The sequence below is a fragment of the Siphateles boraxobius genome, unplaced genomic scaffold (genome assembly GCF_051911475.1).
Source record: "Siphateles boraxobius isolate OS27281-9 unplaced genomic scaffold, OSU_SipBor_1 77, whole genome shotgun sequence".
Taxonomy (NCBI): Eukaryota; Metazoa; Chordata; class Actinopteri; order Cypriniformes; family Leuciscidae; genus Siphateles; species Siphateles boraxobius.
In genome coordinates, this window is record NW_027509205.1 from 10,555,237 (window position 1) to 10,581,168 (window position 25,932).

Below are 25,932 nucleotides of genomic sequence, written 5' to 3' on the forward strand. Positions count from 1 at the left end.
ATCAATATTATCACGGTTTTGTTAAAACGAGATGAAAGCGTTCAAAAAGAACTGATGCTCACACTACAGTGTGAAAATTATAAAAACAGTTTTTTATTTTAAAATCAACAAAAAACAAATAAAACAAGCAGCTCTATGCACTTGTTTTAATAAAGATAACATTCTGTGGGATTTCCTTCCTTATAATGACCGTCGTCAATAGCAGCGCCTTATAACAGCGCACATGTATCACAACGGACGCACTCTCTCAGTTCATTCAAATACAACTTGCCGTCTTGCGTCACCATTTTTGATTGTATTGAAAATATTGTTTACAGAGTTTGATAATATTGTCTTGATCCTCTTGTCTGGACGATTGTTTTGTATGCTGTACAAAATGGATTTATGAATGGGTAAGATTTAAAACATTAATCTATCAATTCAATATGTCCTCGTAATTATGTGGTGAAAAAAATCTGTGTTTTAACTGCACAATGAATATACATTATTATCCCTTAAATGTCACTCTAAATAGTCTTGTTTGAACTTTTTCGTTCATCATTGGCTGATTTGGCTCATAGCGACTTGCTACGAACTTTTCTTCGCAGATGCTACACATTTATTTCAAGTGAGTGAGATCAATTATTTCAACTCAAAACAATTTGTGCACAATTATTTCTCAGACTTAGTTTTAGTATTTAGGTCAAAGTTAACTTGCCTTACGTTCGCTATACAACAATGGGTGATGGTCACACAAGCCGACTCGGCAGATTTGAAGTGTTTCCCCGACTTTTTTTGTGCATGTTCTGCAGACAGGGTGACCATCCCTGAATAAGTTTCCCTCAGGACTTTTGTAAAAGACAAAATAGGACCACCACACCTCAGATTTGGTCCTCTTAAAAGGCTGAAATATCTCCCGAGCACGGTCACTGCCTTCCGCCATTACTTCTCGAATACAAAAAAAACAACCAACATTGCGCGCTGCTGGACTGTTGCTGGCTGGACAGGATATAGCCAACAGTGAGTTATTAAAATCGCGATAATCAAACACGGTTTTTAATGATAATGAAATTTTAAACTTTAATACTAACCATCAGTACATTTTATCATGGTTTATAGTGAAACCGGTAATTGTCCCATCCCTAATCAGTAGATAAAAAAAAAGCTTTTTATGTAACATGAAGTTGGTCACTTCATGGAGGCTGCCATATTGGGATCACATGACCAGGCAAATACTACTCACTTTTCTTATTATCAAACACTTTCTTTATGAATAAAATATATTTCTACAATAGCATTTATGTTGATTTCAAGCTACTAGTGTCAGTTCAACACAACATTAATGAAAAAAAGATATACTGCATCAAGCTTAATTCAACATAAATCATGCTTTTAATTTGTAACAGTGATGTCATACCATATCTGATCCTCTATCCAGTTGGCCAGATAATGTCTGACATCCAGAGGGAGAGTTTCTGGGTAGAGTTCATTCAGCGTCTGAGTTGGCAGGAACTGTAACTGCGGGGTCATTCGCGCCCACAGCGCCATAGTGTGCAAACACTGCAACAGTAAAAATCACAACATTACCACTGCATTAAAAAAAACATCATTTTCAATTCTTTGGGAAGGAATCGTTCACTAAACATTAAATCTATGAAGATTACTAATTCTCATGATGTTCTAAACCATAGCTGTTTCCCATACAAGATCAGTTCATATGACCACATCAGTCAACCTCCAAAAAGCATCTCCATATTCCAAGTATTCTAAAGTCATTTGATCACTGAATTGGTTCATTTCAATTTGTGAAGAAATAGTTGTACTTGTGTGGCTTTAGAATGAACTACAAACAGTATGGATGACTTTTAAGGTGGTCCTTTTTGGAGCTTGACAGATGTGGTCTCTATAGACAGTCAATGCATGAAATAAAAAATTAGAAAATATATTGAGTTTCATGGAAATAATTACAGAATTTGGGATGAACTACACACAGATAAGACACTCTTTATTTATCACAAATAAACAAACTAATGATTTAAACATGGTTCAGTGCTTTAAATTAGTGACGTTGCTTTTTGCTTTTTACACATCATAATCATACAGAATAGAAAACTGCAATCTTTATATTAAAGACAAATAAACATTGTGTTTATTACAACTTCCCAATTCTAGGGCTGGATTGAACAAACTGAATTGGAAATCTGAATTCTTCTATGCAAAACAAATGTCATTTTTAGAAATTCATAAATAGTATCTGATTACAAGATAAAGCTCAACATTTTGTAGCATGCTGTATTTCAGGTTATTTTCTGGTTTAGTGTAAAGAGCACAGGCAGATGTGTTGGGGAAAGAGCAGAGTGCTCTTATTACTGCTCTGTTTGACTTTTATTTGGGCAATGGAGAAATGTCTGTATGTCTTATCTCTCCCCAACATAAGGGGACAGAAGACACTCTATACCACAGCACGCTTGACAAAACAACAGCCCAGCAACCCAATCATCACTAATATAACAAGTTTGCTTACATAGATGGTCATTTTAGCACATAAATTAGCTATGCTGCATTGTAAGAAGATAAGAACATATTTCATTGTGGTGCATACACCAAATTTAATATGATAATGCCTGTGACCTTTGTCATTCTTGACCAAAACATTTATTTTAATTTTTTTTTAAAAATGTGTAATGGAACTTAATTATTGGTATATATGATGAACACATATATTTTTCTACGTTTAGATAGACAGTTAAAGTTGAAATACAAATTGTCAGGATCTAAAAGCGGAAACCCTTCTTCTAAGAGCACAAACCCAGTAATGTTATATGAGGTAAATGTGTTAACTGTAATAAATAAATGTGATCATGCCATCAAACATAATCTAATTTACAATAATATTCTGTGAACATCAAAAAGATTTAAAAGGATGCTGTGTGTCGATATTGTATGTTTCAGTGTCCGTAAAAATGTCTAGGCCTATACTTTACATACAAATTCCAATGAACAGATTAGATAATTTTGACAGGATACATTGATGGATTCTAGTTCTACAAACCTACAAGCACACGTGGTGTGTTAGATTCAAGCACTGAAACCAACTGTACCCAAAGGCATGTAAGCATGCTGGATCATGTCCATAACAACTGTGTCACTTCTCATTTCTTTCTGAAAAAGGTCTTGAACATGATAACACTATCAGAATTTTTTACACTTTTTAATAAACTAGGACCAGTGAATGTTATTAGAAAAGTCATAAAACTGAACAGCTAATGAGCATTTGTTATGAAATAACTTGAACCCCCTTAAAACTTTAAGGGACAGTTCACACAAAATGGAAAACACTAGAATTCATTGACTTTTGTTGTATGTAGGCTACAAATAAATATATTTTGTGGACTATCCCTTTACACCATAAAGGAAAACACATAAGGTCACAAGATAAGATCAGTAGTAACCAATATGTCTGTCTATTTAAATAGCCTTTCTTTTTTTTTTTTACTATGCTAAAGCTTTTTTTTTCTAATTAAATATCAGTTTAACCAACCAATCAGTTTTATGAAAATTCAACAAAAATACAAACCAATATGTCTACTTAAATAGCCGATTTGTACTTTGTTACAGTTTTTTTTCCTAATCAAATATCGTTTTAACCAACCTATCAGTTTTCGGAAAATTTTCTACAAATATTTTCCTGGGATTTCTTCAATACTAGGTTAATCCCTTGATCTTTTTAGAGTTTTTTTATTTAAATAAGTCATAAGGTGTACATTTTCAATCATTAAGACATTAAAGGTCAAGACTCATCTTTATTTGGGAATCCCTCTGTTCCAATTTATTTATCTGCATTTCCTCAATTTTTCTTGTTTTTTTTTTTGCTCCGAAAGTTTTGCTAGTATTAATGTTTGACAAAGGGATTGGTGCAGCGTAGGTGCAGGTGAAAAAAACACCCCACCTATGTGCAGATATAAACCATTCAAGGGAAATGTCATGCTATTACAAGATGTAGAACAAACAGATGACCTATGAAAATTCAAGTTCATTCTTAAATGTACAGTACACATGAATGACATGTATCACATTAGATTCCAATTGACCTATGGCTAAGCCACGCCCCCAAACGCGATGAGCCAATCAAAGTGTGCATAGGTACCCCAATACACTCGGACATTCTTTGCTTCCTCGTCCATTGAAATCTGCATTGCAGTTAGTCAGTTTTCATTCGTTTTTATTTGTTTTTTCTTGTCATTTTAAGTTTAAAATTGTCAAACGGTGTGCATGGGGTACACGCAACTCCGACACTAGGCATCCCGAGAGGCTGGACGACGGTGTGTATTTTTTACCCTTTCCCAAGCCACATCTCAACCGAGATAAGTGTCTGGATGAAGTTATGCGGTAGACCACAACACCAACTAAACGTGGATTAATTAAACAAGGATGTCTACATCTGTTCTAAGATAAGTCAACAACGTATTTGAACGTTATCTTTAACATCTCTAACGTAACGTTAGCCTAACATTAGAAAACGTTAACGTTAGCTTCTAGCTGCATTTTACATCATGTCACTTAGCTTCATTAACGTATCTGTAAATAACCGAGATAACAAATGTTATCAATGTTGTGTGCTGAATGATTCATGTAAATACTGTTGCACCAGACTAACGGAGAGGTACTCTTGGTAAAGATGATAAAAAGGCTTGTCCTGGAAACGTATGCAACTTAGACCTGTACATATTTATTTTTGATCATGAAGCATCAATTACATATTGAAGCACAGCATTGTAGACAACTTTCTACCAAAATATAATCTATGTAATCTTTCTGTCTCCAAAAATCATCAATTGCCTCCTGTGAAATGTCTCCTACTGTGACAGCTGCCATAGCGCCTGTCACTGAATGTTGACTGTTTGTCCGAGTGAGTGGAGGGGGCGTGGCTTAGCCATAGGTCAATTGTGTGAACACCAGAAGCTGTGCAGGAAAAACTGATCTGGTAAAAACATAGTGCCTAATTATGTAGCAGATAGAGCGAAAATTAATAAATGAATGAATATAAGAAAGATCTTGAGGAAATAGGACATGGCATATTCCTGGAAGCAGACAAGCGTCACAGCTGCATTCTGTAATAACATATCTGAAGAACACAAAACGGTTCTTTCTCTAACATAAAAAAGGATTACATACTGTGTTTTGTTCATGTTTATTACATTTATGTTTATTAATCTTTCTTTTTCAGCACTGTTATGTGCTACTCGCTGCAAAGCAATGTCATATTCTCTAAAAAAATCTTCTTTAATAATAAATCAGTGCCCTATTTTTATGTATTTGCAGAGAAGAAAAATCAAGTAAAACATTTTGTTTTTATAATTTTACTATCGCAAGGGCTGCTCTTTCATAGTTCTGTTTCATTAAGGTATCAACATGGTCTCAGATGTTTATATTTGATTTGATTTTGATTTTAATTTTATTTCGGTCCTCACACACAATTTTCCAAAGTAAAGAAAAAAAATATATATGTGTGTATGTATATATATATATATATATATATATATATACACACATAATACCCGAAAAAGGTGTAGGCTGAAGCCTTTGCTTATTACGCCTACCCTTTGTACATAATTATTTAATGAGCGTCACTTATATTAAGAGAAATACAAATTAAAAAGGGACAATTGTACTGTAAGAATCTAAAATGAATGTGGATGGAATAGCTCGATAACTGGGTTTTAGAGAAATCTGAGATGGGTTTTAGTGCATATTGAAGTATCTCATGTTTGATTGCACACTTCAGTTTCTGATATTGTTGAAATTATTTATGAAAATCCAGAGGAAACACGTGTGAGAATACTGGTGTGTTTTTCTTAAAGGAAAAATCTAATAAGTAATTTTGCTCTTTGTTCAATCTTATTGGACTAAAATAAAAAACAAATGTAATATTAAAGAGTTATATAAAGTTAATTAACTGTAATGGAAAATAGAAAGCAATCTCTCAACCTCAAATTCTAACAGCAAACCAGCCAAACTTTGACAGCAGTTGGCATTTGACACATGGAGTACACATCCACTTTACCCATTATTATCTCTTTTCATTGAATGCATGACTGCATTCATAAAGGTCATATACAAATGACAGAAACGAACAAACTCATAGCAGTTTTCTTTCAGTACCCCCTATCAAATTTTATCTTACACTTAAGAGAAACTTACATTTACACTTACATCTTAACAGTATTTTAAAGCATTTAAAGCAATTAGTCATTTTAAAGCATTGTACACTGATCCAAACACTGTTGATGCTAATACTGTGATTGCTGTGAACTACTGTCTTCACTGAAAACTTTAAAAATAGCTATTATTTCCTCAGACTATAGTAGGGAAAGACATTCTACTTTTTTGTTTCAGGCAGAAGTGTGTAACAAATTTCACATTTTCCTAAATAAACTTACACGTCACTAAACCTTTTTAATGCATGTAAAAAGGCCAGAGACAGCACAGCCATCCATTAGTATTCATTTAATATTTATGAAAAATAACACCATAAGGGTGTTACATCCCTAAGACTGAGACTGGCACATGCAATGTTTCAACAACAGTGAGCACGGTTAGTAAAGCACAGACCACTCTCTAGTGCACAAAAGAACATAGCTAACACGCCAATGCCAGATAGATATGGGGAACAGAAAGTAGGGCGTGAGAGTAGGTGCTCGTGCATCATATAACGTGACATTCCGCACAGTCTACTACGTTTTAGCCATTTAAGTAGGCCTTCCTCCCTTGCTGTTTTGAGTAGACTACTGTCTGAGACAGGAAACTTGTTTAATATGTGAATTCTCATTAAGTCAATGTCTCGCGTACTATATCATGACCATGTAGCGTAATTGTTTGGCGTCGTTTAAATAGTCTAGTAACGTTACGCTATAACGCCATAGCTAAACCAACTTCACAACTAACTTATACTGAGATTAAATTATTATAAAGTGGGATTTTTGATCGTAATAGAACTCTATGATGGATTTTTTTGTTTGTTCTGGTTGCTCGTTTCGAATTTTCGTGTAACTTACAGTACTGGAAATCGGGCTATTAACTTACAAAACGCTTGTTCCCTTCTCACAACAACATTAAGCGATATACAAATTCAGGTCGCAATAAACTTACTGTACGTAGTTTATATAGCTAAAATATACAATGATGTGAGAACATAACTTACCTGATTTCGACGCCAGCTGTTTTAACACACGTAAAAAGATATAAGTCTGCGCCTTCCGTGTGCGTTTGTTGTTTTTTTTTCTATCCACCTACTTTCACTTTACACTGAAGTTGATGCCTATTGGCCATCCTGATACAGCTCTTCTACCTGGTGAATGAGAATCTTTATCCGGCTGGACAGAGCTTGAAATAACTATTTATTGTTATATTTACATATACAGAAAATAGGTTATGTAATTGTTTTTAAATCCAGTTTTATGCGTGTGACCGAAAATTCTACCTATTTTAATGAGTTCAGATTTTTATCTTCATACTTCTAGGGTAGGTTATCTTCGTATTTTTATCTTCATATAGGTTATCTTCATATTTTATTTATATATTTTAATCGTTTTCTGTACGTCTGCATGTTCAGTAATTTTTTGATTGTTATTTTATTTTTTATTATTGCAATTATTTTATTAACATTAATAGCAACTTATTTTATAGGTCTATACATTTTCCCTTTTCTCTGTCACTCTTTATGCGTTTATGTTTTAGCGTCGCAAAAGTTAGCCATAAATAACATGAAAAAGAAAATAAAAGAGAGAAAATCCTCATCTTAAATCCAAAAATAAGTATTTACCAACGACGAATATATATATATATATATATATATATATATATATATATATATATGTATATATATATGAATTATATATATATGAATTATATATATATATATATATATATATATATATATATATATATATATATATATATATTTCACATTAGGCCTACATTCTAATTCGCCTAAAAAAATTAAGATAATTTTTTTATTTTTTATTTAATGAAGTCACCGTAAATTAAATTGTGCTGAAACCAGTGTTCAACCAAAGAAGGATAAATTCAACTGCATTACCACCATCAATGATCACAAAGGCAGACAAATATGTTGCCTAACATGTTGCCTTGCTAGTTATCTTTCTCTAGAGTAGTAGATGGTTGAGTCTCAAAACTAGGAGTGCTAGCAAGACAACATCTCTTGCATCATATGCTTGTTCGAAGGCATGGTTCGAATTAGGCGACCTTCTATATTTCAGGACAAAACGTCACTTGTAGGAGGGGAAACAACGCCATTTCTGCTAGAAACGCTTGATTTCCAGTAAGGAGTTTCGAAAGGGGTTTCCGCTTCTCAAAGAAGCTATTTTTTGTTGTTGTTGCATAACAGTTAATTTCTTCTTGCCCGTCCTCAGGAAAGACATCTAAAAATGATATTTTTAATCCACACAAAAAATAAAAGCTGTCAGTGCTGCAATGTTTCACTAAAGAATTAGCGATTTTGAGAAAAATATACCAATTTAATGTTTACGGCTTTAAAATAAGCAAATCCAGCAATTAAATTATTTGATAGCCTATACCTCATTCTGAATAATTCATGAATTTTGGATCCCGAGAGGTGAAATGTTGCCATGACCCTTATAAGACTTGTTTTTTCCTTTTGCGTTTTGCTTGTATAGTTTTATAGTTGTTGTATTTTTGTATAGTTCCCCCTTCCCAAGAAGTGTAGAAACACATAAAATCACTTATTCACGCGTAGTTTTGTGGGAAACATCGCTTATTGGGGGGATGATTTATCCGTTTAGTTTGCTTGTTTTGTAGCGGATCTGGCAACACATCATCGTTTACATCAGGAAACGTTGAATTCAGGAAACTGCAACGTCATTAGGCAACTACGACTATTCAATTCTCACACCCACACCCAGAATAACATTATCCTTTGCTCTCCTATATTTTTATATGAAATATATGATTACAGAATAGATCAGTAGGCTAGGCGTATACAACAGTATTACAACATAAAATTTACATAAAAAGAAAAACATTATTTTGCGCTACCACTAGAGGGCAGTGGGTCATTAGCCAATGTGAAAAGCGAACTCATCTGTGTTGGTCAATTGATGAAGTTATGTAATAAAATTGAATGTTAAAACTGAAAAATATAACAAATGTAACATAATACTAAATGTACAAGTTTCAAATATTATATTAAATCCAAATTCATCTCATATGCAGCATGGCCATGCAGGGAAGGTTTCAAGCATCAGGCATTCCTCATATAGGCTACCCCATTTCCTGACTGGTCATGATACATTTGGCCTGTCTGAGGCTATTGAGATAGGTCAGCAGAATGCTGTATGAGCTTCAGGGGTTGTTTTCATTTCCAGCTTTAACTTAAACAAAGTCAGAGTTGACTTGATCAATCTCCTGCTGATAGAGTTTGACAACCCCAAAATGGAATTCTGAAGTAACAAATGTTATCAATAAAAATTCCATAATAGTTGTGCAAAGTGTTTAATTTCTATCACAACACACCATTTGCAGCTATTTTGAAAAGTAACTGAAAAAAATGCGAACACATGTGAAGGAATAGGTACTTTTCTAAGACGCTATTATGCTATCAGAAATGGATCAGTTGATATTTTTGTGAGGCGATTTAAACATTGTATATCTTTTTTTTTAATAGCATAATTATGTAAAAATAAATAAATAGATTAATATTTTAAAAGGAATTCAAAAATCAACAAATTGTTAGTGGATTAACCCGGATTGTTTGATTGCTCTGTATTTGTTTCTCCCCTCCTTCACAGTTTGTCATTATTTCGGGGTCCTCTTAGGTAAAGACCCAGCGCTGAGAAGCACTGATGGCAGAACATCTGGAATCAATATAGTCAAACTGGGTAACTAGAGGGTTTGGGGGGGGGTTAGGGCTAAGGGTTGGGCTAGTTACGGTTTTGGCCCTGGGGGTCCATGTGTCCCTGACTCCTAAATAGACTTGATTGCTAGCAGCTGGCAGCCTTAACTCACCCTGTGTCAGGGATCTCCTCTGATGTCAACCTTGTCTGTATCAAGGCTAGACAGGACAAAGGAGAGCAAGACATGAGCAGTCATGAACAGAGGTAAGCTGTAGGGAGGGTCTATGGAAAGTCTTGCTGCTCGGCATCTGAACCCTCTGGTTTCAATCATGATCTTTTCTGTACCTTTATGTGAAAACATGAAATACAACAAAATAGAACAGTTCTAAACCAGATTCAATGTACAGTTGTGGTAATATTTATTGGCACCCCTGGTAAATATGATCAAAGATGGCTGTAAAAATAAATCTGCATAGTTTTTCCTTTTGATCTTTCATTAAAAATTCACAAAAACCAAACCTTTCAGAAGAACCAATCACGGCCCATTATAAGATTTAGCAGAGGCTGTCAGGTTTTGATTTTTTATCTATTTTTTTCTGTAGAATACATGACACCATGTATCTGAACAAGATGTCAAGGACCTCCAGCAAAAAAAATAGGCCCACAACATTAAAGATCCAGCGGTATATTTAATTGTGGGCATGGCACACTTTTTATCCCTGTTTGCACCAAACCCATTTGTTGGGTTTGCTGCCAAAAAGCTATTTTTTTTAGTTTCATCTGACCATAGATTCTGGTCCCTTTTGAAGTTCCAGTCGTGTCTGACACAGAATATGCTGGAGTTTTTTTTTTTTTTTTTGATGATGATGATCGAGTAGGATTTTTCCTGAAACCCTCCCAAAACACATGTGATGATGTGGAGTTGTTTGATTTTTTATTTTATTTAGGCTTTCTGACCCCAAGACTTCATCTGTGATCCTTGAAGAGTCTTTAGCCACTACAGTATATTCTTTGGTTTTACTCGTTGTGATGGATGATTAAGGGAATTTGTTTTTTTTGTTTCCTCATATTTATACTCCAACAACATAAGTCATAGCTTGACAATTTTATGTTTCTAGTCTCCCTTGTGAGCTAAAAATGTAAATATTAATGGGAATATACTTCAGAGATACTTTACTTAAACAATTATTAGGGTGCCAATAATTGTGGTCAACGTGTTTTGGAGAAAAAACATTTATTTCATATAATTGACAAAACTCCTCTTTATTTGCATGTTAAAAATATATATGATATTTTAAGACAACCTAAGTTTCAAAATCACATGATTATTTTTTGCCAAGGCCACTCTTAGATGTAAACATCCATGCTTTGTAATATAGCCTACTTTAGCTTGGGGCACAAGGATTTAAAACAAAAAAATTGATGCTCACATCTGCAGAATACATTTAGCAATAGTCATGAATATTATTTTGTTCAAATTTTATTTAACAAAGGACCTGTGGGATTTTACATTCTACATTGAGGTATTCATATAAACTCTTTCCCCGCCATTGACGGACTTTCTGTGTTTACACTGTTGTACAGTTGTAGTGGGCGCTATTATTACGCATCTTCGGAAAGAGTAGAGAATCTCCGGATCAAAACAGCCGAAGAAGATGCAGATAGCAGATACAAGCGATAGCATATGTAAGCAGAATAACAAATGCATATATTCCTACAAAAAAATATTGCAAGTGGTGCTCACTGCAGAGCCAAATGACGCCCAGCTCCTCCGGATGTAATACGCTTATTTCACGCAGCCGTTAGTTTGAAATCGAAAGCGAGGCTCCGGTGGGCGATATTTTTTTTTCACAGGATGGTAGGGGAAGACTCATGAATATTCATTAGGGAACTCATGCCTGATTGGTCTTAACCCCAGTGACTGGTAGGTTTAGGGGCGGGGTTAGGGGTAGGTCATCAGACCCCCAGTGACGGGTAGGTTTAGGGGCGGGGTTAGGGGGTAGGTCATCAGACCAATCAGACATGAGTTCCCTAATGAATATTCATGAGTCTTCCCCTACCATCCTGTGAAAAAAAATATCGCCTCCGGTGGGAAGAGAACCGGAAGTGTCGCCTTTAATCAGAGTCGCGAATGCGATGGCGTATTGTTGTGTTTAATGTAGAAATTAGTTATTCTAAAAATGTACATACATTTCTTTCATACTTTAGACTATATACAGTGAAATTCCATAAAGTAAAAAAAGAAGCAGGAACGAACTATATACATATCCTATATTTGACCTATATGTATGGCACCTCTAAGGACCATACTAGGGCCATGAAGGTTTTTTGAAGATGCTGACTAGAATTTTTCTCTTTTTTTTTCCAAAAACTCTGGCGGGGAATAAGTTAAGTATTTGTAAAATTTTTATAACAAATGTGCACTTTTGTGTTTTAAAAAATTATATATGGTGTATGCTCTTGACAGTTTTACATACTGATCTTAACAGTCATTTTTTTCCTTTCCATAATGCTGAATCTGTACACTTTGTCATTCTGTAAATTTAGATTCTGCTCTAGCTCTGGAGTCAGCGAGGTCGAGTTCAAGCTGACCAGGACACATCACTCAGAGTAGGCTACACCAGCAGGGATGGTTGCTATGGTGAGGGTTATGGTGGAAGAGATATAGGGATTGATGGGGATGTTTTTTTTGCTTTCTCAAGTAAATTTTCCAATACACTCAACAGGAAACAAAACACTCAAAATAAATTGGTGCTAGTTAACACTGTGTAACACAGTTTCTAACAACTGGCCTTGATTATGACCCTTTAATTATTAGAACTCATAAAACTGATATTGAACTATCTTTAGTCAAATAATTGAGCTTTTTTTAACACCCTTTTCAGTTACAGCTGAAATATTTTTCTTGCCAGTGAACTCTAAAAACAAATCCAATTAATTATAAAGTAAATTAAATGCAATGTATTCAGATATTCAGTTGATAATTTAAAACAATTTTTTTTACAAAGTCCACAGCTTAATTCACAGAAGATTTTTTTCAGTAATTATTGACCTTCAAATATTATTAACCCTTAGCGCTTCAACAAGGTGAGTGTGTTATTGAGTGGATGAATTGAAGGATATTATTTTATTCTACTGGCAGCTGGAGAACAATTATCCTTCAGATAGAGACTGGAGGACAAGGACTGTGTGTAACCCTCCATTATTCATCTTAATCAGAGACTTAAACATCAGCATCCATCAGCACTTTACATTACATTTGAGATTAATCTCCAGACTTTAAAAATTATATGGGGGGGGGGGGGGGGGGGGTTGCAAATACACGTATAATTAAGCCAATTCCCATCATATCTATATGGAATTTTTTTTTGTACATCAGATTGATTTGCTTTTCTTTGTGGACTGTATTGAACCCTTGACCACAGATTGAAAATCTTTATTTGACACGGGAAGCAATCAAGATCATTTAATAGTATTTAAATGTTGTACACTGAATGAATTAAGCAACATAGAACTTTGGAAAAGATTCCTTTCTATGTTGAACATGTAGAAGCTACAAGTAAATATACACTTACATTCAAATCATTGTACTTTTTATTTGGTTTATTCATAGCCATGGCCCTCAATATCCCACAAATCTTAGTTTCACTGACCTTATATTTTGAGATCATGTGCATGTAAGAGAAGGCAATTTACCCTTACAATCTGCCACTTCTTGACATGTACAGGAAGTTGAGCCATGCGAGATTTTTGACATTCTCTTTAATATTGTGTAATACTTTTTTCTTAAAATACAGTCTTTTTTGAGGTAGACCATTACATTTCAAGAACATTTTTAAAACAGACATCAAAAAAGACATGAAATAAATATTTTCATGTACAATATGCTGCAAAAATGAGGTAGAAATGGTTACAGAAAATGTACAAGAACAAGATCCAAGAACAAAGTTACTGTACTAATAGTTTCAAAACAGCTAATTAATGACAATTTCGTTGGACAAACTGTTCAATTGCTAAGTATCTTTGTGTTCTTGTTTGAAATCAGCCACATAAATGACTTATATCATCTGAATAAAACCGGTGTATCTTTGGTTTTATGAAAAGAATTGGTGCTGAATTTTTCTACACAAGATGATGCATTTGTGTGCTTAGGATGTCCCTGAGTCTGCCAGGTACTGTAGTTTTTTGTCTCTTCGGCACTGATCAATATGTGCTCCTGGGGTCATTCTGATTGACCTGTATGGCATGAGTGAAGCCACCAGCTGTCCTTGAAGAGCCGAACAGTGCTATAGTGTTACTGGACATCAATCAGAATATGGCTTCTCCAAAAGGCTGTGGTGATATAGAGGAACGGGGGGTGGGAAGTCAGCTCATCACAAGGCTGTACTGGACCAACAACCAAGGGGACAACCCATTGTGTTAAGATGGGTGGGATGGGGGTAAAGGAGTGATCAGAAGCTATGTCATGTCACAGCTGATCGACATTCAACAATCCACAAAAGCCATTCTGCAGATAATATAAATGAACTCAGTCTCAGTTTCTTCAGCAGTGGTGATTTGAAGACATTTGATAACTCTAGCTTTTGTGTACCTCATAGACGAAAAAGCTAAAAAATATTTAAACATTGGTAGAGGCTGCTCCATCTGGATTGTCTATTTGATGAGCATGTTTACAATTTTGTATACATTACACATGTATACAAATAACACAATTTATGATTAGACATGATTAGCTATCAATTATATAAAAAAAACAATCTGATTCTGACCTTTGGGTTATTGTTTTTTTGCTCTTCGAGTACTTACATTATGTCAGTGTCCTTCAATAATGGCCTATGTACCTTGGTCTCTAAAAACAGTTTGTCCAACAAAATCAAACATCTGGTTTGCCATCTACAATAACACGTCATGAAGACAATCATCACTCCATCAAAAATCTACATAAAAAATAAAGGGTTAGGATAAGGGAAAATGTTTTCATATAGAGTTAAAACATGGATTTATGGCATCAGATATTCTCTGAAATACCTGAATTACATTCATTGTTTGTCTTGGTAGCATTTTCAAGTTTCACCTAAGAGGTAACAGCACAGATGCAGTGTGTATACAATGTCTGTGTCAGGTCTGTTGCTCACCTCCAACCTCAATGCTTACTACTAAGACCCTAAGATTACATACATTCTTTAGTTATCATTTCTGAGGTAAAGAAATTCTTCCTGAGTATTTTCAAACAAGACTACATATACTAATAAAATAAACTGAGTAAAGCAGAAGAGAGAAATAGTCATTGATGGACCCTTGCTTTTTGTGTGTGTTTGAGGGTCCAGAGCAAAGGCTCTCACAAGATTGTGAGGAATGTGATGGGTTGTTTACATGATATTTGTAATTGGAAAAGTATTACCTTTAACAAAGTGTTCTGAAAGAAGTGTACCACTACCAACAGTAAAAGCCTGTCTCTTTCTATTATCTGACTTTCTATGGATTAGCAATGTAATACTTTTTGGGTAGCAACGCATACTCTTTTGGTAAAATGACCATTTTGACAAAGTGCACAAGATATGACCGCGGCCTAACAATCAATTTTGCGAAATACTGTTGCTTTCTTTCCCAAGAGGTTGCATAACAGTAAATACCTTTTGGTGAATGCTGTAACTTGGACAATATAATGTTGTTGAGCATTTTTGGTAAAAACAGAGTAGTTTTGATAAATCCTAAGCACTTTAACACCAAATGATCTTTAAAGTAAATCAACGCAAAAGATACAACACCACTGGAGTGGACTGGCAATAAATAGGATCCTGAGAGTTGCAATCAATGGGGGTATTTTTTCAGGAAAAAGTCAAGTGATCTATAACCTCCAGGTTTATTCCAGGATCAAGGCTAAATGGAATTCCAGTGAAATTCCAAAATATAATTCAGATATTCTATCAGATAAGCCAAGCAACTAATAAATGCCCCTTCAAGAAAGGCCTAATATTTAATTTCTTTGGGAAAAAAATAAAGTATATGTATATTTATAGAAAAACAACACACAATGGCATGTTCCCTAGATTAAATGCATTAAATCCAAAATGCCTCCCATTCATAAACTGTAATTTCTCAACAAGCTCCACTCTTTTGGCTGCAACAAGTATTTAAAAACAATTGTAGCAGTCCCCAACCAGTGGCTGACTAGTTTCTCAGTGGCTATAAACCTTGCTCCACTCCATACAAGTGTCCAGTTCTTTGGAGGTGCTGTGAGGACGTACCTTGCAGAAAGCATTTTCAAAGTCTTGGAGGGTAGGGGAAGAAAGGGATGCAGGGAGGCCGTGCAAGGGCACGGGTGCCGAGGCAGAAGCTGATGCCAGAGCCTGCTGGCAGAGCTGCAGCAGCTCCCAGACAGAGAAGCCTTCTGAACGCTGCAGTACTGATGACATCTCCCTTTCACCCAGACTGTAGCCTTGGGGCACTAGTGCCTGCAGAAGCACGTGCCTGCGTGTGCTCGCATCTGGCAGGCCTATATGATAACGCTTGGAGAAGCAGCGCAGAAGGGGATCTTTGATCAAATCAGGTCGTCTTGTGGTGCACACCACCAGAACCAGGCTGCTCTGACCGTGTTGGATCTTCTCAAGCTGGGTCTGCAGTTGCTGTCTGAGACCTTCCTCATCAACGGACTCCACCTCACTGAGCAGCACCACTGAAGGTTGTCGGGCCGTTGCGACCGAGAACAGGGTGATCAATAGTTGCTCTGCCTCTCCTTTCAATTTAGAGGCCAAAGTTGCACCACTCAGCCTATAGAAGGTAGCACCCAGTTGAGATGCCATGGATCGTGCCAGTGTGGTTTTTCCCCCTCCTTGAGGGCCAAACAGCAAGACGGTTCTGGGTGGGCGGATGGCAGGGTTGGGTCGCAGGACAGGCCACAGCAGGTCCTCCTCCAGTGCTGCTTTGATGTGACAGTTCCCAGCAAGTTCACTCCAAAGCAAAGCTGGACTGCAATCCTGCAATTCTCGGCTTACTAGCTCCAGCATTTGGGGCTCCATGCTTTTCATAGGATCTGAGCACTTCTGAGAACGAAGTTGGGAGAAGCCCTGCTCTGCACCTCTGTTCTCCCCAGTCATGGCTGCTGGGGGGCTGTAGTCCCCTGCGGCTCCATACGTTGGTGAAACCAAGGGCTTTAGCCCACTGTACTTTTCAACTTCGTCTCCTTCGAGACTTGACTGAGATGAAGGTTTACTAGGCTTAAAGGTTTGAGGATCTGTGCTACCCGTTCCAAAGCCATTTCCACGGCACTCAGCTTTATCAGTAACCCCATACGGAGAATCTCCCCCAGCTTTCATGGGGTCATAGCTATATTTCCTATAGCGTGAACTATCTCCATCTTCCTCATCCAGGCTCATCTCAAATGCTTTTCTCTTCAGAGAGCCCCCTGGCTCTGAGCCTCCTAGACTGCTGTTCTGATAGCCATAGCTGCCACCAACCACTGTGGGTCTTGAGGGTAGTGGAGAGGGGGCAGCTATTCCCGAGGGGATGTAAGGGGCTGTTGGGTGGGTGTAGCTAGGAGCAAGGCTAGTCTGGTGAGGGTAGGTGCTAGGGGGGTAGTTATACACAGGTGCAGAAGATGTGTAACTGGGGAGAAGTGTGGGGTTAGGCTGAAGGGCATGTAACGAGGTTGGTGGAAGTGCTGAACTGGGTTGGGGACAGTACGCTGATGAGAGGTAGGTGCCGTTGTAACTGGGGGGGTAGTCACTGGAATGGGGCCCACTGCAGGAGCTGCTCCCACTGTAGCCTGAGTCTGAAAGGTTGCTGTTAACAGCTGACACATTGCCAGAGCCTGGTGGGCCTGCTGATGTAGGAACCACCTTTGGCCCAGACAGACCATCATGAGATGAAGGAGGCACTAAGGAATATGCCCCATCAGTGCTGTGCGTAAGAGGCCAAGGTTCCAATTCGCTTTTCTGGCCTCCGTTGAGAGGCCCAAAGGCTCCAGGCTCAGGGTATGCACCCACAGCAGGGCGTTCATATGGTGAGTCTAGCATGCCTGAGTATTTCTCAGCGTAGCGCTTCAGCAGGTTGGAGGCAGTAAGGGCTGAGATGTCGTCATTTGCCCAGGCATAGCTGTAGGAGCCACGTCCGCGGCTGGGGTAGAGCTCAGACTTGTGGGCAGGGGATGAGGTGGTGGAAGACACGTCCAAATGCTGCTCAGGCCACTGGCTCAGGGGCTGGGCATGCTCCGGGTTCCAGTGCATCTTCAATAGGCCTGCCGGAGATAGCAATTTGTCAGATTAATCAAGAATTTGCTGTATAACAAAAGTGTACGTTCCAAGTATTTACAAATCAGTATTAGATGGATATAGTGATTTTTTAAAAGAATTATAAGAAAAGTCAAAATGACTAATGTCAAATTATGGATGATTGTGGGGCTGATTTTTTGTTGCCATTTTGCTTGGTGGGACGACTCTTTGGGTATTGTGTGCATGCACAAAGAGGGTGTCTTTTTTTTCCTGCAGTAAGTATAAAAGAGAAGGGCTGTGAATTTTCTCCTTTCAAGCAATGTAACAGCCTTGTGTTGCCATCTGCAGTTCTCCCAAAGAAGAAACTGTTATCACCCTGCGCATGCTTACCTCAATATATCCCCTCCCACCACCACAGTTCATCCACAAAGCAATTTTCCAAAAGGCCTCTATGGCCAGCTTGACAGAAGGAGGGAAAGAGAGAGAAGAAGGAACAGAGGGGGAGAGGGAGGGACCAATATGGGGGAAAAGGGGGGTTGGGACGGGTGGACGAAATAGTTGTGCTATTCATTGGCCACTTCCCATGAAGCACTGGGAGTGTGGAATGCCCTTTTCTTCTGGCTTTCTCCAGGATGGCTTTCCTGTGATTAATTATGCTGTCCTAATGCTAAGGGGGTCTTAATGCACATGAGAAGTGGAAAATAAACCTCAATAAAAAAATGTCCACATCCAGTGTCTGTAATGTCCTTTCATAACGCAAATTCCTTTATTCAGAGATTTTCTGTGCTTCTAAAATTGCAATACACTTAACAGCATCACAGTTTAAAGGCAATCATTAGAGATGAATTCTAAAATGAAAAATCAAAAATCAAAATGTTAATTATGGTGTATGCATAATTAATGTCTGTTAATAGTAAAAAGATCTTAATACTTCAATTGGAATTGCATTTTTTTCTTGGTATTGAGAATTTCATGAAGCAGAAGCTTTAAAACCAGCCATTTCATGAGGGTCTGCAACTGCACCTTCTAAAGGCATTAGCTAAATTCCACACATAGCTTGGCATTATTGAACTGTCGGGAATCAGCCTGGGGTGAGGGCTATGGGGGAAATGGGAAAGTAAATGGAATAACCTGCAAATCTTCATCATAGGCTGCAACTGGAAGAGAAAGTGATGATTTGTTATTCACACTTCTGTCAGAGTATGCAAGCTGCTGCTTTATTGCCATTTAAATCAAGTCTCAGTTCTGTATGCTACGTTCCCCCTTACTGTTTTCTCCCAAAAACTTGGCCCTCCCCCTTTGTGTGCTCTTTCTGTTTCTCAAACTCTCACCCCTCCCATTGCCAAACCTTCCCATGTGTGTCTTCAGATTACGCCTGCTATTTATTCCTAAAGATCACACCAACAGACCAGATGGCCATTGGATTACCATGTCCTTTATATTCATCTCTAGATCCTCAAGTTCCCAAACTAACACTTTACCCCTATTTCTAATATAACTACAAGATACAACATAAAAACGACTCAGAATATGTAAACAAGGTGAACACAGGTAAAGTATTTGGTCATTGTGCAGTCAGTAGAAACAGTGTATATCTAGTAGGACAATCCCATCTGCAGGCTGGTTTGTGAAGTGCTGTATGGAGCACAATAATGGGGCCAGTGTGCGACAGAGATGGATGGCAGCCCAGGGGAGCTCATAAAACCTGCAACGGGTAGGAAAGGAGGAGGGGGAGTGGACAGCAGGCGCTCCGGCCGCCGTGTGTGCATGTGCATGCACGCACATGAGTCTATGTGAGAGGATGGGGTTTGACATTAGAGAGGTCATTCAGGCGGCCAAACTGCTGTCCACTCCATCAATATACATGAGTGTATGTGCACCAAGACACACGGGAAATCGTTTCCAAATTGGACCGCGAGTGTTATTTAGGTAAGGCTACTTCAAGAGGAGCAGTTCCTCTAAGTGTCCAACTTAGCTAAAAGTGATACCCATTAGTTTTGTCAAAAATAACCGGGTTAGGGTTAGTAACTGTAGCAATGTTCAGGGAAGAAGGAGGCGGGAACCGGCGAACAATCAAAGAAACTTTATTTAAAATAAACCAAATAAACCAAAAGACCGCCAGTAGCCCCTCGCGGACGACTGCTGGCTACCGAAAATAAACATAATGAACTGCCAGCAGCCCCTCGCGGACGACCGCTGGCTAAAATAAAATATAAATACAAAAACCAAAACACAACGTAAAACCTGGCCTGTTCCTCTCTCGATCATCAACGTCGTCGCTCCTCCTTTATGCTTCCGCTCCTCCATGAGAGATGCGAGACCGGTGTGCTCCACAGGTGTTGCTCATTAGCAATCGCACCACCGGCCTCACGCCGTTCTCTCACGTCCCTCGGCCGTCCTGTTCACCACAGTTACCGAAACGATTCCAATACTCCAATACTTCCAAATACTGCACATTCTCACTCTCTCTTCCCTCCAACGGCGAGTTGACACATACACGCCTCTTCTCACTAGCACATCTCATTTGCTCCGGTTGAATAGTGTTGGTGTTACATGGGTTGCGGGAATTGCACATAAATTTACTCATTCCTGTAAGTTTTTACGCTCACACCCAAAGCACGCACACCACTGATCTATATAAGTGGCTTGCACATAAAACCTAACTTTCGAACAGCTCGCGAGTACCAAATTGAGTTCTACTTTGTGGCTTATTGCTAAACGATCAAATGATGTCAAAATGCCCATCTTAGCGAGTATTCAGGTAAACACATTTGAGAAAGTAAATAGTTGAGAAAGAATTTGCATGTTGTGTAACAATATATTGGATCCGTGCATAAGCTTTTAAAGTGACAGCAGTCTAATATACCTGCTGCTGTCTGTCATGTTAATCAAAGAAAAAAAGAAAAAAAAGAAACTCACTTGTCTTGATTTAATTACTTTTGTAACTTTAATATTTAGCATTAACCTGTATTTATTTTTTTACAATGAAGTGTAAACATTTTTACAACTATCCAGTGTTATTTTACATTTGATTACTTTATTTAATTTCTGTAGTATTTCTTACCCAAATACTACTGGTAGACCCACCTGAAAAACTTGAAGCCATGTTTATTTAATTGTATTCTATTGTATTTATTTGTGCTATCATTTGCAATTTGTTTATTTGTTATTATTTTATAAGAATGCTCACAAAATTGCCCAAATTATCAAAAGATTAGGAGATAATAAAACTAACGTATGGCAGCATTTAGGGCAGTTTTCCCTGTGATATCAAAAAATGGTATCGAATAATCAATATTTTTCAAAGAATCATCGAAGTTAGAAATTCAAGTATCATGACAATACTACTCATTAGTATGAAATCAACCACAGATGAACTGTTCTGCAATTAGAGCTAAGCCTCAGCAGTGACTATCAAATAATCTAGATGTGATTTAAATGTGTTAAAAGTGTTTCTATTTAAATCACCACAGCAGCTGAAATTAACTCATTCTGGGCATTTGAGAATAGATGGTCCAATTATACCGGTAGAAGTGTAGAAGTATACTGGTAAAACACTGAAGGATATTAATTTCAGTGAATAAATGACAGTATCAAACCACGAATCATTTATAAAATGTACCAAGAGAGTGAGATGATACATTTTGATAAATATAGCAGCAGTCACGTAATAACAAAGAATGTTCTCATTAAGATTAGACAAACATCAAGCTCCTGAATTCAATTTACATTTTAAGGTTCTTTTTGCATGACAAAAACTGTACATTTGTCTTGTTAAAGGAGAACTCCGGGCAATTTGTAGGTTAATCTTGATCGTTAGACCTTTGTGAGTACTGACTATAGAAAAAAAAACGAACCGGATTGGTGCTTGCTACTCGGAGCTGCGACTGCGAATGCCCAGAGCTCCCACCCAGCTAAAACGGCAGCTATGGGGGCATGGACATAAAGAGCGTTTTCGAGCCTCTTAACAGACACAAAATGCAATTAAAATGTCTGTCCAACATGAACAGGGACCCTACATGTGAACAAGATGCGTTTAGCAACTTAGCCATTGTTTCAACTCACCTAAATAGTCTTTTAGACGGCAAGCTGTAGTCTCGCGCTGCAGTCCCGTGCTGTAGCCGGAAAAGGTAAACAATGTCCAGGTGGGAGGAGCGTTGATCATGTGCGACGAGTCTTCGTACATGGAATGGCATTTTTCTTCAAACGGCCCCGCTGTGTTGAGTGTGTGTAGTCATCCTTGTCAAAGTGTTCACTGCAAATGCGGTAATCTTTAGCGCGTAGTACTTCTACGGGAGTTTACACATCAAGTTGAAGTACAACTATAGCCACAACTGCAGAATCTCGAGGTCATGGAAAGGAAGACGATGAAAATTTAAGCTCTAATATTTTCGCATTCTGTTGCCACAATTCGGAAAGGCACAAACACGAACCATTTCTTCTTCACTTGTAAGCAACTCTGATCATAACTCGTCACACATGATCAACGCTCCTCCCACCTGGACATTGTTTACCTTTTCCGGCTACAGCACGGGACTGCAGCGCGAGACTACAGCTTGCCGTCTAAAAGACTATTTAGGTGAGTTGAAACAATGGCTAAGTTGCTAAACGCATCTTGTTCACATGTAGGGTCCCTGTTCATGTTGGACAGACATTTTAATTGCATTTTGTGTCTATTAAGAGGTTCAAAAACGCTCTTTATGTCGATGCCCCCATAGCTGCCGTTTTAGCTGAGGGGGAGCTCTGGGCATTCGCAGTCGCAGCTCCGAGTAGCAAGCACCAATCCGGTTCGTTTTTTTTTCTATAGTCAGTACTCACAAAGGTCTAACGATCAAGATTAACTTAAAAATTGCCCGGAGTTCTCCTTTAAAGCATTTGCAGCATAACAGTATAATGAGAAACAAAAAAATAATGATGATAATACATTATTAATTCTATTATTTAATAATAGTAACACTTATTTTAACTAATAAAAGAAAAAATCAGTTGTGCAAAAAATATTTTATAAAAATATACAAAATATATTTTTATAGTGGCAGATATCTAATAATTTTCAGCAAAATTTTCAGTAACCACTACCATTGTAAAAATGCACTAGTTGCAGTAAGTCATAATTAAATCATTCCCTGTTTAAACTACAAATGATCAAGTGCACCTTTAAACAAAAATAATGTTAAAAAGAGAGAGACTGAATTGAATGGGTAATTAAAATAGATGAACCAAAAGGCAAAACACAGTATTAACACAAGTGTATGAGAAATGCTGGAAAAAGTGCAGCTTTATCTCAATTTTGTGTCTCAACATGGACACAACAACATTTCGGTCTCCCTCTCACACACATAAACTTAAATTATAGCCACAGGACCAGTTCTAATCACACATTAACTAAAGATGTGTAAACAGAGCTATAGAGCAATCCTGGCCATTGCTTTGTGTGAGCAGCAACGAGTGGCTTGCCGTGGTGGCTCTGTGCGGGTCCGAGACTGCCAGAAAGACAGATGTTTTCTCTGGTCGCCTTACTGTCTGTGTGTCCATTGTTGCACAGTCCATCCAGCAGACGTCCTACTGGCCTGACAATCCTGTTGGTCCTGAGACAAAAGCTGAGGGATCCTATTGTCAGAGGCCTGCCTAATTATGGAAATCTTATTAATCTATTCAGGAGCAGTGCGCTGACAGCCTTTGTGCTGTCCTGGGATTTATTGAGGGTTCCTTTGGAGATGTGCGCGTGTGTTTGTTTGTGTGTGCCATCCTGATATTTCACAAATATATGTGGAACCAAATAAAAAACTGAATCAGTGAATATCAGTGGGTTTTAATAAACCATTTCTAGTATTTTTTTTAAAAGTTAGGATAACCTAAATATTAGTTATGAATCGGCCACTATGCGATGTCGGAGCAGAAGGTTCTGCAATGTGAGAGCCGAGCAGGCCCGGCTGCCGGAGGATGCTCAGCTTTTCACAGCTCCCCAGGGGTCCGTGTGCACTTTCAGGCCGCGTCACTTTTGTTTTCCTGCCCTGAAGAACAAAACCTACATGGATGCAACAAGCCTTCTGGGACACAGAGCCATTAAACCAGGCAGATTGTACAGGGGCCAGTTGTAAACAGGAGCAGGCTGAATCAATCCAATCAGGTATTATGGTGGGCACCCATTCCCTAAACCCCACACATAGATTTAAGTAGGTTTATCTACTAAAGACACCCCCCTCATTGCAAATTCAAATATCAAATCCTACAAACACTGTTCAAGAGACCCTCTGCATCTGCACTGCAACTAAACAGCACACAGACAAATGCAAAGAGTACACATCCAGCTACCCTAACACTGCTGAAATAAGAGACAACTTTAGAGGGAAGCAACCGGGAACAACACACACACACATACACACACACACACACACACACACACACACGATTGCTCAGTTCTGAGTATTTGATTAATTACTACCACTTTCTGTCAGTTAAACTTCAAAACAACCGAAAAGAAGAAGTTGTACGGGTGAACAGTGAGCATCCTGTTAGGAATTATGTCCTGAAACTTCAGCCCACAGTGCTGGTATGTGTGGAACTCCCTTTGAAGAGCGCAGATGCCACAAAAGAAGGGCTCTTTCAAGAGAGAATAAAGATGAAGGAGGGAGAGAGAGGGAGAAAGATGAGAGAGACAGAGAGAAAGGGTAGATCTGGTTGAAAAGACTGCAGAGGGAGGATTGTGTTTACATGAATTAATCACCTCAGTGCAGATAACATGGCACCCAGCGTTCTAATCATCAGCTGATTTGTATTCTGTATACAGACGTCTCTGAATCAATGCTTTAGGCTGAGGAATTGCAAAATGTCAATGATGTAAGCCCATTGGGCATTTTAAAGTCACGCAAAGCCTTTACAGTAGTCATTTAAAAATACATTCTTTCTTTAGGCTGTACAGTGTTGGTACTTCTTATTTTCATTTAAATCCCAAAAAATAAATAGAGATATTCTGTATTGCAATATAAATAAAAAACTAAATTAAAAACACTTAAAATATGTAGTTTTCCAAAATATTTCTGTCCCTGTGGCAGAAAAAAGGCATAATAAGCACACGCAATGGTGATGCACACCAATTAAACTAAAAAATTTAAAAAAACATATCAATAATGATGTCTTGTGAAAATCTGTTAAGTTCCTGGATGAAGGCAGATCAGATAAAGGAAAAAGAACATAAGGAAAGTAGTGTGAGGTCCTTCCCTAAAAATCCTGACAGCAGCTCCTCATAATTTACAAGGCATGCATAACAGAGCAGAACTATGACAATTGTTATGAAGTGATGCATTAGTTACAGCAGTGTGGTTAACATGATCTCTCTGTCTCTTTCTTTCTGCTCATCTGCTCCCTTTTCATGGAGCTAAAAAGATGTAATAGCAGAAGAGGCGGTGGGCCTTACGAGTTTTCACACCTGCTCCTCTGCACACTGCCAGACGCCGTGGCTCTTTTCAGCCAGGCCCTGTGGGGTCCCAAGAGGAAACAGCCTATCTGCTAGAGTGGCAGTGAATGATCTGATTTTTTTTCCTTTTCTCTCGCTCTAGGTCTTTCTCACTAGTCATCCATGTGAGCTGCAGTCCATAATCTCTCAGCTTTGAAGGTGTTATTGCTTTGCCTTTTGGGACACAGTAAGTTGAAATCCGTGCGTTCATGTTAATGATGACTAGAATAAAAAAAGGGGGGGGGGGGGGTGAAAAGGAAAAAAAATAAAAGTGGCATGATGTTGTCAAGTGCAATATCGGTTTCATTTGTGAATAAATACTTGTGGACATTTGAGCTCATTTTTCAATGAAAATGAGAGAAACCCATAGCCTTGGTGGTTTGAATGAATGATTAGATGCTCATAATTTTAAAAA

The 25,932-nt window shown here is 37.9% G+C and overlaps 2 protein-coding genes across 6 annotated transcripts in view; both read right to left on the minus strand.

The window, feature by feature from the left end:
* Positions 1-7,722, minus strand: part of stat6 (signal transducer and activator of transcription 6, interleukin-4 induced) — a 70,011-nt gene extending 62,289 nt beyond the window's left edge. Inside the window, exons 1-2 of one of the 3 annotated variants that reach the window (XR_013198293.1) lie at positions 7,181-7,722; positions 1,397-1,539 (exon numbers count right to left, since the gene is read on the minus strand). Coding sequence is in view for 1 of the 3 variants with exons in the window: in XM_077218232.1 (XP_077074347.1) it covers positions 1,397-1,527 (131 nt within the window). In the remaining 2 variants the exon portion in view is untranslated. The remainder of the gene's footprint in view (positions 1-1,396; positions 1,540-7,180) is intronic. The other 2 variants (XR_013198292.1, XM_077218232.1) reach the window with 2 other exon arrangements.
* Positions 7,723-13,596: 5,874 nt separating this feature from the next.
* fignl2 (fidgetin like 2) overlaps positions 13,597-25,932 on the minus strand; it is a 42,665-nt gene continuing 30,329 nt past the window's right edge. For all 3 annotated transcript variants that reach the window (XM_077219059.1, XM_077219058.1, XM_077219060.1), the window contains exon 3: positions 13,597-18,087. In XM_077219059.1, the coding sequence (XP_077075174.1) occupies positions 16,031-18,087 (2,057 nt within the window). In that variant the 3' untranslated portion in view covers positions 13,597-16,030. The remainder of the gene's footprint in view (positions 18,088-25,932) is intronic.